This window comes from Lepisosteus platostomus, chromosome 23 (genome assembly GCF_059453375.1).
Source record: "Lepisosteus platostomus isolate fLepPlt1 chromosome 23, fLepPlt1.hap1, whole genome shotgun sequence".
Classification (NCBI taxonomy): Eukaryota; Metazoa; Chordata; class Actinopteri; order Semionotiformes; family Lepisosteidae; genus Lepisosteus; species Lepisosteus platostomus.
Window position 1 is genome coordinate 14,499,739 of NC_142633.1, and position 13,179 is coordinate 14,512,917.

At 38.1% G+C, this 13,179-nt stretch overlaps 1 protein-coding gene across 4 annotated transcripts in view; it reads left to right on the forward strand.

The window, feature by feature from the left end:
- The window catches only part of nphp4 (nephronophthisis 4), a 126,300-nt gene that overhangs the window by 108,521 nt on the left and 4,600 nt on the right, over positions 1-13,179 (forward strand). For 3 of the 4 annotated variants that reach the window (XM_088617550.1, XM_088617549.1, XM_088617551.1), the window contains exons 19-29: positions 2,445-2,603; positions 3,746-3,954; positions 4,860-5,086; positions 6,906-7,095; positions 7,418-7,501; positions 9,106-9,262; positions 9,740-9,825; positions 10,134-10,219; positions 10,985-11,156; positions 11,719-11,898; positions 12,791-12,934. In XM_088617550.1, coding sequence (XP_088473676.1) covers positions 2,445-2,603; positions 3,746-3,954; positions 4,860-5,086; positions 6,906-7,095; positions 7,418-7,501; positions 9,106-9,262; positions 9,740-9,825; positions 10,134-10,219; positions 10,985-11,156; positions 11,719-11,898; positions 12,791-12,934 — 1,694 coding nt within the window. The remainder of the gene's footprint in view (positions 1-2,444; positions 2,604-3,745; positions 3,955-4,859; positions 5,087-6,905; positions 7,096-7,417; positions 7,502-9,105; positions 9,263-9,739; positions 9,826-10,133; positions 10,220-10,984; positions 11,157-11,718; positions 11,899-12,790; positions 12,935-13,179) is intronic. The other variant, XM_088617552.1, reaches the window with a different exon arrangement.

Below are 13,179 nucleotides of genomic sequence, written 5' to 3' on the forward strand. Positions count from 1 at the left end.
ATAATGATGACAGTTAACTCCCTTATAAAACATTTCCTTGTCATGTACAGTTACACCTTTAATTATCTCATTCCTATCAGGGCCCATTAAAACAATCAATGGAAAAGGGTAAACAAATTATTTTTGCCTTAAAATTTTTTTTTGCCTTAGTATCTGTTACTGGACAACTCATATAGTAAATACTTTTGCGTTTCCTTTCACATCCTACAAAATCTGCTCAGTTTAAATAAGTTTTTATTGACCCTATTACTAAAGGAAACATGCTTCTAGAGTACTATTACATCTGCCTGCACAAAGAATGCAAGAAGAAGATTGCAATTAATTGGCAAAACTGATATAGAGCTCTTTCATTGGGGATGGATTAATTCTAAAACTGTCCAAAACTTTACATCTTTAGTTAATTCCAAACGGATATTAAAATATTCTGCTGCTGCAGAATATGTCCTCATTCAAGTAATTGTTTTTCTTAGCACCAGCAGCACTCGTTAGTCTGCCAGGTGTGCAAAGAGTATTAGATTTTTAAAAGGAAGGGACATAACTGGACTCTTTCTGCATCTGAAACACTCCTGTTTCTACTGCCCATGTTGCCAGAATGCCCCTGAGTTCATTATTGTTATTGTTAGAGTACACGAGTGGTGGGGGACCATCTGATGTTGGTTCTGTCAAGCTCGTTGCCAGCATGAGACATGGTCACTGGATTTTAAAATCGACAAATGTCCAGCCCCTATTTATCTTTTCAGACAAACTGCTTTCAGCCTGTCTGAACAAGTCAAGGGTCAAGTTTTACGACTTTACTCCCACAACGTCTAAACTAGGACTCTCTTGGTTTTCCGCTGCTCAGTTTGTTACTGTGTCTGCTTGCCTTACACACTGCACTATCAGAGCATTCGCCACATACATCTCTGATGTTCATCAATCCCCTGAGTTTTGTAGAGACTTGACAGAGCCTTGTATCTTCGCTCACTAGTGACTTCTCCTCCTGGATTTCACTCTAAATGAGGCATCGTCTCTACTATCCACAACGCAAGCAAGCACCTTTGAAGACAGCAGATTAATCATCTGTTTTTTGTCTTGGTTCATGGAGACATCAGTAGAATAGATGATTTCCTGTAAATGTAGAAAAGAGTCAGTGTATGATATGATAGAGACTCTGGTTGTGTTGTACTGATGCTGTGAAAGGCTCTTGTAATTGAAAAGGAATAGAGGGAACGTGGGCTGCTACTGTGGGATTAGAAATTAACTCAGAATTTTTTTATATTAAAAAGGCATCCGTGTACAGTATATTGTGCTCTTAATTCCTGAGAGGCAGAAGTGATCACTTCATTTCTTTGTCTCTGAAGCAGTCACAATGCCAGAAAATTGGTAAAATTGGTTTTAGAAAGGCTTCTCTGATCACGTTATCTTCAACTAAGGTGGAAATAATAAAAATAATAATAATATCTTGACTATTTGCCATATGAAAGCTAAATCTTTTATATTATCCACTTCTTTTGTGTCCTTTTGCTTTTGTAGGACATAAGCCTAGAAAGCTCTGTAAACAAATTTAATCTCTTAAATTGTTCTCTTGCTTGACCTTGAAATGTTTCCTTACCGGTATACACATTCTGAGTGTACAAGGAAAAACACATTTGCATTTATATTCCATATACATATTTTAAATCTTTGCTTTTATATGTGAAAAAGTTGAGATACAGACTGAAGGACTGTTGAAGTATATCCCCCTCAAAGTACAGTATATACCAATCATTAACCTCAGTCTGTTTTACTGCACAGCATCACATGTGTCTCACTTGGTAAGTAACTTTTCTAAAATTCTCCTAGTTTCATTCATAACATTTATCTCAAGGGAGTCATTTCGCATTTTGTAGATGTGCTTATTTCAGTCATCAGCTTCTGATTTAACAAAGCATATCTTAAATCTTTTTAAGATCTCTATTATCTAGGAAAATCCCATATGGTCATTTATGTTTCCTCTGGATTCATTTTCCTACTTTTTTGCATAATTTTGACAACATTTGACAATCTTGCTTTCCTCAAAATACAAGCACTTAAGACTTACCTAATACAAAATACAAAAGCATCTCTGTGTTAATAAATTGGTCTTACACACGTCATTAGCAATAATTCACAAACCAGAAAAAGAGCAGCTTTTAGCAGTGCCTTCTATGTTATTATATAAATGAAGGAGAAAAAACACTTCACATATTTCTAAAAGGTAGACCACACCTCTTTTGAGCTTTTCTTTCTCCAGCTGTAATAACTATGCACAAGATATGGGAGTGTTAAATTGCTTGTTTCCATGTGACAGTTGTTCCTGAAACCGTCTACAGATCTCACTTTGTCCAAATCAGTTAGCGTGCTGAAGGGAACTGAAGAAAATGACAGAATAGGGAAAAGATTGAATTCTTTATATTTAATATATCTTTTTTTCTGTCTTTTTTTAGGGCACCATGTAAACCTGAAAGCGAGGAGGACTGGGACTCTGCCTCCCTCACAGTCACGTGTCGTGTCAGCCCATGATGGCACCAGTGGCTTTGCTGGTGGCAGCCTTTCTTCCAAGAGCCTCTGCAGTCTCAACGGTCAGAATGGTTGCCATTTTGAGAGTGGGCGTGCTTTTGTACCGTGTTGGTGCACAATATACAGCGTCTTACTTTAGAGAGAAAAGAATAGACAATCCAAATTAATATCAACATTAAGAAAAGAACAGTTGAACCTGTAAAAAACAAAAAGACTCTGATACCATACAGTACATTCAGAAGTGTTCTCCCATTTTGTCTATTTAAGGTGGAAAAGGTTATTGGTACATAAGCACATTTAAAAACAAACCATTCAACTACAATCTAAACATCTGACTGCCTTTGAACTCTTCAGCTCAACCTGTTTAATGGACTGTAAGGTTTTAGCTGTGGCATTTTCTACGTGTTGTGTTATTCATGGTAAATGAATCTCCCAACAGGTCTGTCCTTTCTCACTCAAGTATATTCAGGTTGCCAAATAGCCTAATTCAAAGAAGTATCTGTGATGTCCGACACTCTGTGAAACTCAAGATCTCCTAAAGCATGGGGATTGTCAGGGAAAAGAAAAGTGGCTAATGAAGAGAGATGGGGGAGCCTCTTGAGTAAATCATACAGTCAGTTATCATTGAAGAGGAACAAGACCTCCTAGAAATATTTTTTGGGATATAATGACATTTCTTCTGTTTTCAATAACTCATTAATGTTCCTCGATCCTGGTCCTTTGCTGTGTTTATGTGAAGCTTCTTGCTGTTAGACTCTGCAATTACTAGTTGAAGAATTGCAAATTTACTTGGCATGCTTTCCCGACGCTGTCATCCCAGTTCAGTACCTGAGCTTCTGTTCAACTGAAAATTTAAAATAGGTGAAACGACCTCATTTATAGGCCTCCAAATACTTCATGATATACATTTCATGGAGATTGAAGCCCCTGATTTCACATTGCTGCTGTACTGGATTAATGAACTAAGTCCGGTCTGTATCAGTGGGTTCCTGCTTGCCTTCTAGGGCGGTGCTGCACTCTCCTTTCTTTTAAATCTGCAGAAACAAGCATTACATCTTGGCCTGTGAGCCATTTTGTCCAATTTACCATTTGGTCCAATTTACACATCATGCTGTGAAAGACATTTAAGGTATACATTGTTTTACAGATTTCTAAGTAGGCAATGGGAATATTTCAAGCACAGTGCAAGTTTTTAAGCACTATTGTTACTTTACCTCTCATTCTGCAGTAAAGAACTCCTCCCGTGCCCAGAGACTAGTGGATACTGACGGCGAGCTGGCTGCCCTCCTGCACAGCCGAATGAAGGAGGCAAGCATTGCTCTGAGGCACGCTGACCCGGAGCTGGACGAGATCCGTCAGCGCAAGTTGGAGCGGATGATGGAAGTTCGCCGTTATGAGAGAGAGGGTCAGATCAGTGAGACGAAGCCCTACACCATGGTGAGAAACAAAAAACTCAAAGGATTGGGAGATCACAGTCATGTGACCCTTATTAACTAATAGCATCACATCCATTATACAAATGGGTTAAGATTTCACTCGTTATAGTATATTTCCTCCTCAGGACTTGCTTGGTACTGGCCACGTTGGCCCAGATACAAAATAGTGCCTTGTTTCTCAAGCTGGTTCCTGGAGGAATAATGACCATTCCTGCTAGGACTTTATGGATAGAATCAGAGAAACGCAGTTGTAATGGACAAATTCAGTTTTCAAATCATGTTGAGAAACATGGAAATACAGATCTTTAATCTAGACCAGCTATAGCTGGAATCTCCACCAAGGGAAATGTCTGTGTGAACTAGGTCTGTGTGAACTGTGTGAACCTACTGGTGACAAGGGATTGTGATCAATGTGATTCAGAATTAAAGTGGCACAATATCTGTACAAATTTGCAAAGACATGAAGGAAGGCCAGAGATGGCTAAAAACCCTTTAATTCATACTTATTAAAGTACAACAAAAAAAAGTACTCTACATCTTAGAGACTCAACTGAACAGAGCTTGTCCTCGTTTCTACAGTGTTATGCAGACTGAGAGAGCATGATTCCCCTGGATGGGACACTGGTCATTTACAGGGTTACCCTCAGCAATGCTTGTACAATATCTACAGTTGTGTGGACTGAGTTGGGAGAAGGCCATGCTTACAGTAGCCATTTCTGCAACAGGACTTGAACCCACAACCTTTCAGTAATAGGTCCACAACCCTAACCACTGCTCTGTACGGCACCCAAGCAGAGAACCTCCTTGAGGGTAGGATTTGGCATTAGGGGAAGGTAATGAGCTTAACTGCTATGCCTTTTCAATTCAGCTTGCTTGACTGGACATTTTTGTCTCTGCTCTCAACAGACCCGCAGAGAGGAGCGAGTTCAGCACTCTCAGGATCTGCAGATAATTGAAGCATACCGAGAGCGGAGCAAAGTAGAGAGCATCACTAACATGCTGAGCAAAGCCATTACCATCCAGCACATTGTCTACGCCACTCTGGGTACAGCTGAGTTCTTTGAGTTTGCCTTGAAAAATCCCTTCAACGTGCAGCAGACCGTCACCATTGAGTGTGAGGACAAAGAGCTCAGGTACAGTAGGTGTGCCCGTGCCATTCAGGTCACGTCAGTCCAAATACGACTCTACACCTTTCTGTAGCCTTCAACCACTTCATTGTCATATAAACAAAGCTGGAAATATTAATGATAAAAAATAACACTTGGTCTACTTCTTCTTATACTTCATTTTACTTCACCTCTGGTTTCAGTGACTTGTTTTCCTGTCTGGTTTTTGTTTGTACTGTAGTTTTTAAATTTTGAATATTAAGTAGCTGGTGGTTATGAGTACACAGCTTCCCTGATCTCCAGATTGGATGTTACTCCTTTGAAATTAACAGTCATTTAGCCTTTGTGTCATATGGCAGGAATCCAAATGTAACAGTTAAAATGTAATTATAGTATACATACAACATTTCTTTTCAGTGATCTTAAAAATTAAATTCAGTTTGTTCTCATTTTGAAAAATGAAAGACTGCGCATAAAAGCTATGAATTAGTGGATTATAATGCTTTATTATCCTTTTCAATATATACAGTACAGTGGGAGCTATTGTACTAGTTGTAGAAATTGAAGATGGTAGTGTCAGAAACACATTGTTAATCAGACAAACAGCAGCATCTTCTGCCTTGCAACTGTAAAGTAAAATTAGAGCATCTTGCATAATACATTTGTGGCAATACACAACTTTACTGCTTACCATACTTCACTATTTAAATTAACCCACTCTGAAGACTTGCTGCTAGAATCATGCATTCCATTGTGAATAACTTTATTTTTATTATTGTATATCGATATATGTTTGCAAGTCTGGTCTGAGTGTACAAAATCATATGCTGAAGAAAAGCTAATGATTATCGAACAGCAGAGAGCTCTGTTTGTCTGACAGGTGCGTGGCAGGGTTATTATAAATTAGGTAAAGAGGGTTCAATTTCCAGTCTGCTTTCAATACAGGGTAGTAATGATCATCAAGAGAAGATCACCATTGCTGTCTGTGGACTAGGAAAACGAATATGTTTGAGCTCATTAGCAAAAAGAAGTTCCAAATTCCTCATTCTCACTGAGTCCCTTGTGCACTGTGCAGACAGTAGTTCATCTTACTAAACACCTGGCTGAATTAAACACAGATGAATCATTATGGCTTTAAGGATCAACAGGAAATAAAAAAGGGATGTTTCCCTGCCAACTTCTCAGTGGGGTACACTGGAGATCAGAGAAAGAGTGAAGTTAGATTAAAGGTTGGTTCATAGCAAAGCAACAGGGCTCTGAGTCTTTGTATAACATTTTCTACCAACAGAAAGATCATCTGTTGCTCATACCCATAGACTCACTACCAAACTAACAAAAGAAAGAGATTCTCTTCTACTTTTATTATAGTATCTTTTTTATTACTGTAGATGTTGTTTTTGCTATTCAGAAATTGTTTGAGACATGAAAGTGACCTATATTTTTCAAGGTTTTAAATGAAGTACTGATGCCTCTTATTCTATTTAAAATTGATTTTTTTGTGTAGTAATTTCATCACAGGTTTAAACATTTCAAAGGCTAGCACTTACAAAATGTTTGCATTTTCTCCATAAATCCACATGTGTGTTGGAGCCTATGTATAGATGTACAGTAGGTCTTGGATATGCCAGGAAAGACATGTCCATGAAAGAAAAAACATATTAGAAAAATTCAGTTTTTGTGGCCACACACAACATTTCTTCTTTGACATCTCATTTGCTTGTCCTATAGAGCCTTTCAATCTATTTTGATGGTGTGTCTCTGAACCAAATAATGTATTTTCTTTTCAACTAAAAGAAAAAAAAGGTCTTGCAGGGTTTTGGAAATGTAATGATTTGTATTTTGGCAGTGTTATTGTGGACTCAAGGGAATGGAGGCATTTTAAAGACCTGACAAAAACTCTGACTCCCTTGGAAGACGACATGTTTCACCTCCAAGAAAACACTCTGAAGCTCCAGGTCTACCTTCGCCCCAACGAGACTGTCCACATTCCTTTCAAATACCAGACCTTCACTGCAGACCACACTGCTACGATGCAGGCATGCAGTTTTAGAAACAATTAAATTTTAAGAGAGACATATTCCTTCCAGTTCCAGTATGAAAAGATTGTATGCATTAGGTTGCTAATTAATTGTTAAAATTATAATCATTGAGTAAATAGAAACTGGGAAAGGTTTGCATTTCTGGTTTTGATTTAGTAATATCTTAAATAATCCACCAGAGAATGTTAAGCTTTTATAGTTATTTATGAGGAGTTAGTCAAAACATTCTGCAACAGTGCATTTTTTGTAGTGTAGTGCATAACTAAGATGCTAACACTGAATGACATTCATAAATTTATATTTTTCTTAATCCTACCAGGGACCAACAGATGCACGTCTGAATAGGAGTGCCAATGTTACACAAAATCAGCAGGCAAAAACAGTTCAGCCAAAGATAATTAAAGTAAGTGTGTCATTCCAAACAGACACTTACATAAAAGGTTTCAATTTCACAGAATAAAGTATAGTACCCCACAATTTATAATTAATAAATTGAAAATACAATAAATAGTGGCCAATTCATGTTTCTTTTTCTGTAGGCAGACATTTTATAGTGAACATATAGTATGGCTTACTTCCTGTGTTACAGAATAACTATATCTCTGTCTGCATCCTCCACGAGTTATAACCCAGTTTTGCATTTAACTTTTAAGAGAGGTTGGAAGTCATGAAAAATGATATTTTTTGACCGAATATGTAGGGTTTTCCATGTATTCCATTATGACCCTACATCTATCTGTCCATTCAAGGAGATTTAAGTAATTTAAGTACAGATCAAAGTCTTATATGGCTAACAAATCATATTTGATACATATTTATTCATTTATATCCTACAATTTCTAAAGGTTACCATGCCACACTTACATTTGTTTACCACATTATACATTTTCTAATCGTATCCAGAAATATGCAGATTAAGTATATCTGAAATTTGATGTGCTCTGTTTTATAATGTCACAACTTGTCGGATCAGTTTTGAGGTAAAACATGATTAAACATACCATCAGAAAACATCATATCCTATATTGTGATCAAGCAATATCAAGTCCTGAACAGGTGCAAATCTTGGACATGAGGTAGCATTGTACACTCATTTTCAAATCTACAGTATCTACAGATTTTTTATAGTTGTGAGAATTTCTTGATAACTTCCATAGGAAATCCATACTATGTGACCAAGCCATGACACTAATCAGCCTTATTTCCAGATTCCCTGTAGTTCCAGGGAAATCCTGAGTCTACACAATGTTTAATGAGTCTGGCAAACTTTAGCACTAAGCTTTAATGTAATATATACAATCAGAACTTTTATTGGCCTGTGGCAGCCATGTTCATTATGGTTGCAACTTGCCACAAAAAACTTCACGACAACCTACAGTACCTTATGTGAACATTGTTGTACTTCGTTCAAGTTTGCAGCTTAGAGACGTCTTGGAAGATTTAGCAGAAGCCAAGATGGTCTTCTTGTCATGAGGACTATTATTGTGGTATATAAACTATTGCATGCTTTCAGACAGGGAGCCACAAATTTCAAAATTTGAAAATAATGGTAGAAAAAAATATTTACAGTAGAACCTTGGTTTAACGGACTAATAGGGGAGAAGTGGTATCTGATATTGCTGAATGTCTGTTAAATCATGGATGATGTTTTTTCAGTCCCAAAATATTATAGGAGAAATATACAGTATATATATATACAGTATATGAGCTATATGGACACAAACACCCATTATAAGCAGTTGACATGACTTTGACCATTTGCTACATAGATATCGAAATAGGGTCAGAAGTCCAGCTATTGTTTGATAATCACTGAAAAGACTGGCGCCTAATTCCCAGTGCTGTGGCTGCTTGGATGTTATCAAAAGCCACCGGATTCTACCGACATGAAACACATATGCAGTGCTGTTCTTATCCCTCCAAGTACAGCAGTACAGCAGTAACTCCTGTAGTTTGCTCTAAAGCTGCATTCGATGTCCTAATCCTTTCTATTTCCTGCAATTTCAGGTCACGTTCAGAGCTGAGGACAGTAAGCCGCTGGCTCTATGCCAAGTGAATGTAGAACCCACGCCACACGTTATTGATCAGACCTTTCGATTTTACCAACCCGAGCTGTCTTTCCTGAAGAAGTCAATTCGCCTTCCCCCATGGCACACTGTGCCAGGTACTGTGTAGTAAAGCACTTCTCAGTTTTATTGATTCATTGATTTATTTCTTTTCTAAGAAAAAGCTACGACATCTTAAGCATTCATGATTTGTGAAGTGATTTGTTGGTCTAACACTCATCGCAGTGATCTTGGTGTAGGAGGAGGCAAGAGGTATCAGTACTCTCAGGGTTCGGGGTTAAATGATTAAAGGCCCTTGTGTGTGTAAAGTTAGGTTCCATAGAGCTGAGCTCCATAATTTCGGTTTTACAATATCATTATGTTCTTTGGTTCGATTCATCAGGTGTAAAGAGAAAACGGCTGGGAGGGGGACTAAGTCTCATTAGACTTAATTATATCTAAAAAAAGTAATGATTGCCAGCAGTGGGATTCAGTTTGCATAAAGTGTTCTGCATCAAGAAAAGAAAGAATCCCTTGGATTCTCATAGAAAAAGTTATTTGAATAGAACATTTGAATAACATTTTTTTTCTTTCAGGGTTGACAGTTGGGGGACAAGGAGGGGAGCCCCAAGTGTATGTTCGCTGTAGCGACCCTAATATCATCTGTGACACCAAAAAGATGGTAAATTTAAAAACAGGCTGATGAACCATTGAAAACAAAAGATGTGAGGGAGGATCTTCTGAAAGATTATTTTGTTGTTCAGTGTACCAAAAAGCTTCAAGCTTTCATATATCTCTGTATAGAGACAGAATTCTGCTGAAAGATGTTGTTAATAACGGATCAGAACACAAGCGGAGACCATTTGTTGTAAGCTTTTTGTCCTGCAGCATAACCCTATTTGTCAATAAGGCACTGAAGCTTATAGATTCAAAATAGCACTAAAAATGCTATTTACTTATCAATTTCTGTGTTCCTATTAAACCCTACAGGCTCCTGGGGAACCCCAGGATGTTTTTTTGAAAGTGGCAGTAGGTCCGAGCCCGCAAATAAAGAAATTTTTCGTCATGATTTACACGTGCGTACTGTACCTATCTTTTGAAATGTCAGTGTGAATCCTCATGACTTGAATGACTGTACAGGAACAATCTGCACCTATCCTCTTCCTTTCTTTCTGTTCCTTTACATTAGAACACTGACAGCTCTTTTCTGTTGCACTGGAAAAAAGCGCTCATCTCTCTTGTGATTAATCAGCTGTGCCTAATCTGAATGTCAGTTTTGTGCCCTGATTGGACTTGGCATTGAGATTTCCTCATGTCTCGCTCAAGCACAGCTTCAGAGTTTTAACACGTCATGGTGTCGTCACGGATCAAAATTAAGCCTTGGATGTAATGATTAGTGAAATGTAAATAGTTATGCAGAAGAGAAAGAAAATGATTCTTAAAATTATATCTTAAAGCTTTTCATGTCAGTCTATATTCATATCAGAGACATTCAATTATATCAAAATGTATATCTGAGTATATACAGTAGGATTTGAAAATGGTATGTACAGTAAAGTGTACAGTATGTACAAGGAAATTACTTTTAATAACTCTTCTGTACGTTCATTATAGCACATTTGCACAGTATTTTATTTTTAATTTTCTTCAGATTTTACCATGCTTATACAGCACCTTGTGTTTATTTTGCCAATGTTTTCTTATAGTCTGTTGTTTGTATCATATGGTCCTATACAGTACCTCTAACTGGGGAGCTTGCTGTACTTTACTAGATTGCAGTGATGCAGCAATGAAGTCTCTTTGAAGAAGCAAGCAGGTCTTGATTGTTTTTGCTCTGGCAGGGACCCATGGCTGGCTGTTCCTGTTCAGATCTGGCAGCTCTATGTTCATTCGCTGCAGCGAGTGGATGTCAGCTGCCTGACTGGGCAGCTCACTGGGCTGTCGCTGGTCCTCCGAGGGACCCAGGCCGTCAGGAAGGTGAAGTGCTACACGTCTCATCCCCACGAGCTTCAGGTACACTGTGCAGTATTTCCTGTGTTTCACCCTACCCTGTTCCCAGTTCGACCGTAACAATTCCAGCAACCAACGTTCTGCATTAATGAGGGGAACCTTCTTGTAGTTTGACACATTTTGCGGCAGAGAAAATGGGAAATGTTATTTCAATAAAGAGATGTTACATGCAGTTGCACAATTGCAATGCCCTGTGTTTAAATAAATCTAATGAAAATAAAGTACTGGGTCTTGACATTCACTGGAGATGCCTTTGAAGGGGTTATTTTGTTTGTAGAGCTTGCATTGTGTGCACTGAGGATTGGACGACTGACTGTGGCAAGTGCCTTTGTAGAAGACATCTGTATTTTACCTCAGTACTTTTTACAAAAACTAGAAAAGGCAAGGATATGCCAGATTCAGTAGTTAAAAACAAACTGCATGTACAAGATGTGCTAACAATAGATCATGTCAGATGTGCTTTAAATAGATCAAAGTCATAACATGCTTTAATTAAACTGTACAGAAAATAGACTATACTTGCAAATCAGTGGCAGACATTTCTTCTTATTTTCCCTTATAACAGATTGACCCAGCGGAAGTGTTTGTTCTTCCCCCAAATGCAGTCCAGGACCTCCAGATAGGTGTGCGGCCACAGAGAGCTGGCAGCAAGTTCATCTACCTGAACGTGGTTGATGTAGAGTTTCATCAGCTTGTGGCCTCCTGGTTGGTCTGCGTGTCCTGTAAACAGCCCTTTATATCAAAGGTAATGAGGCTTGGCTACTACTGCTGTAGTTCAATAGGAAGTAATGCATGTCATTAGTCATGAGTATATAATGCATCTCCCAATTAAATCAATTGTTCAGGACATTGATTGATCCAGAATTTAGACTATGTAACAGTCCAGTAAATGGCTCTATTCACACGTTTTAATGTATTTTTATTCTGACTTCTGTTTAGAGAGAATTCATTGAAATAATTTTATTATTTTAATTATGGCAAAACCATAATAAGTGCATTATAAAAACAGTTCTGAAATGCAGAAATATATGTAGAGGTCCTTCAACAGCCAAGACAGAAATAAAGGAATAAGACAAAAACATGGACACGTAGGAGCAGAAATAATTCTGTGACTTAGGTTTCAGTTTTAATTAATTTTTAAGCATGTTAAAAATACATTTCCTATTGAATTCTCCTTCATCCTCTTTTAAAGTGTCTGCCTTTATCCCACTCGATAATTTTTCTGTCGGTAATTTCTGAATGCATGGCACACTGCTGTGACTTCATTCTGTTGTGACATAGATAACTAAAACAGAAGGATTCCTGCACTGAAATTCATTTAGAACTAATCTGACATCTTTCTGATGTAGTTCAAGTAGGCAGCTGCGTCAGCATGGGTAGGCTGCAAAGGAACAAGTAAAGGTTTATTTCATGCTGAAAAGACAAGAAAAGAAACACAACGTTTTGACTGAGCAACCTCACACCCGAAGAAGGCTCCACAGCTGAAACGTTGTGTTTCCTTTCTTCTCTTTTCAGCATGAAATACATCTTTCTGGTATCTTTTTTACAGCAAGTGAAAGTGCTGAGCGGTTTCCACTTGGAAGGTGTTTTTTTCCTTTGAGAAAATTGGTGTTTCTTTTCTTTTATGTCTTTTCCAGGCCTTTGAAATTTCACTCCCAGTGGGAGGGGGAAAGGGCAGCAACAAGAAAATTACCTACACCAATCCTTATCCCTCCCAGAGAGCCTTCTTCCTGCACACTAACCGCCCAGACCTGCTTCAGTTCAAAGAGGACACTTTTGAGGTGAGCACTGGTACAGCTCTGCCTCCCAGAGTTGGCTCAGTACAATGAGGTCTAGACTGTACTGTGCGTTACCTCAGCCTTCTAAATATGCCTGTATGTTTGTGTGTATATGCTGCAATGTTGCATGCATGGAGACATTAGTTTAAAAAACTGTATTGACACATTGGATTTCAGCCATGACAAAATAAACTGCTTTCTTTTGACTTCATAATTGAATGTTTGGAACTGTACAGCTGGCTCTTGTT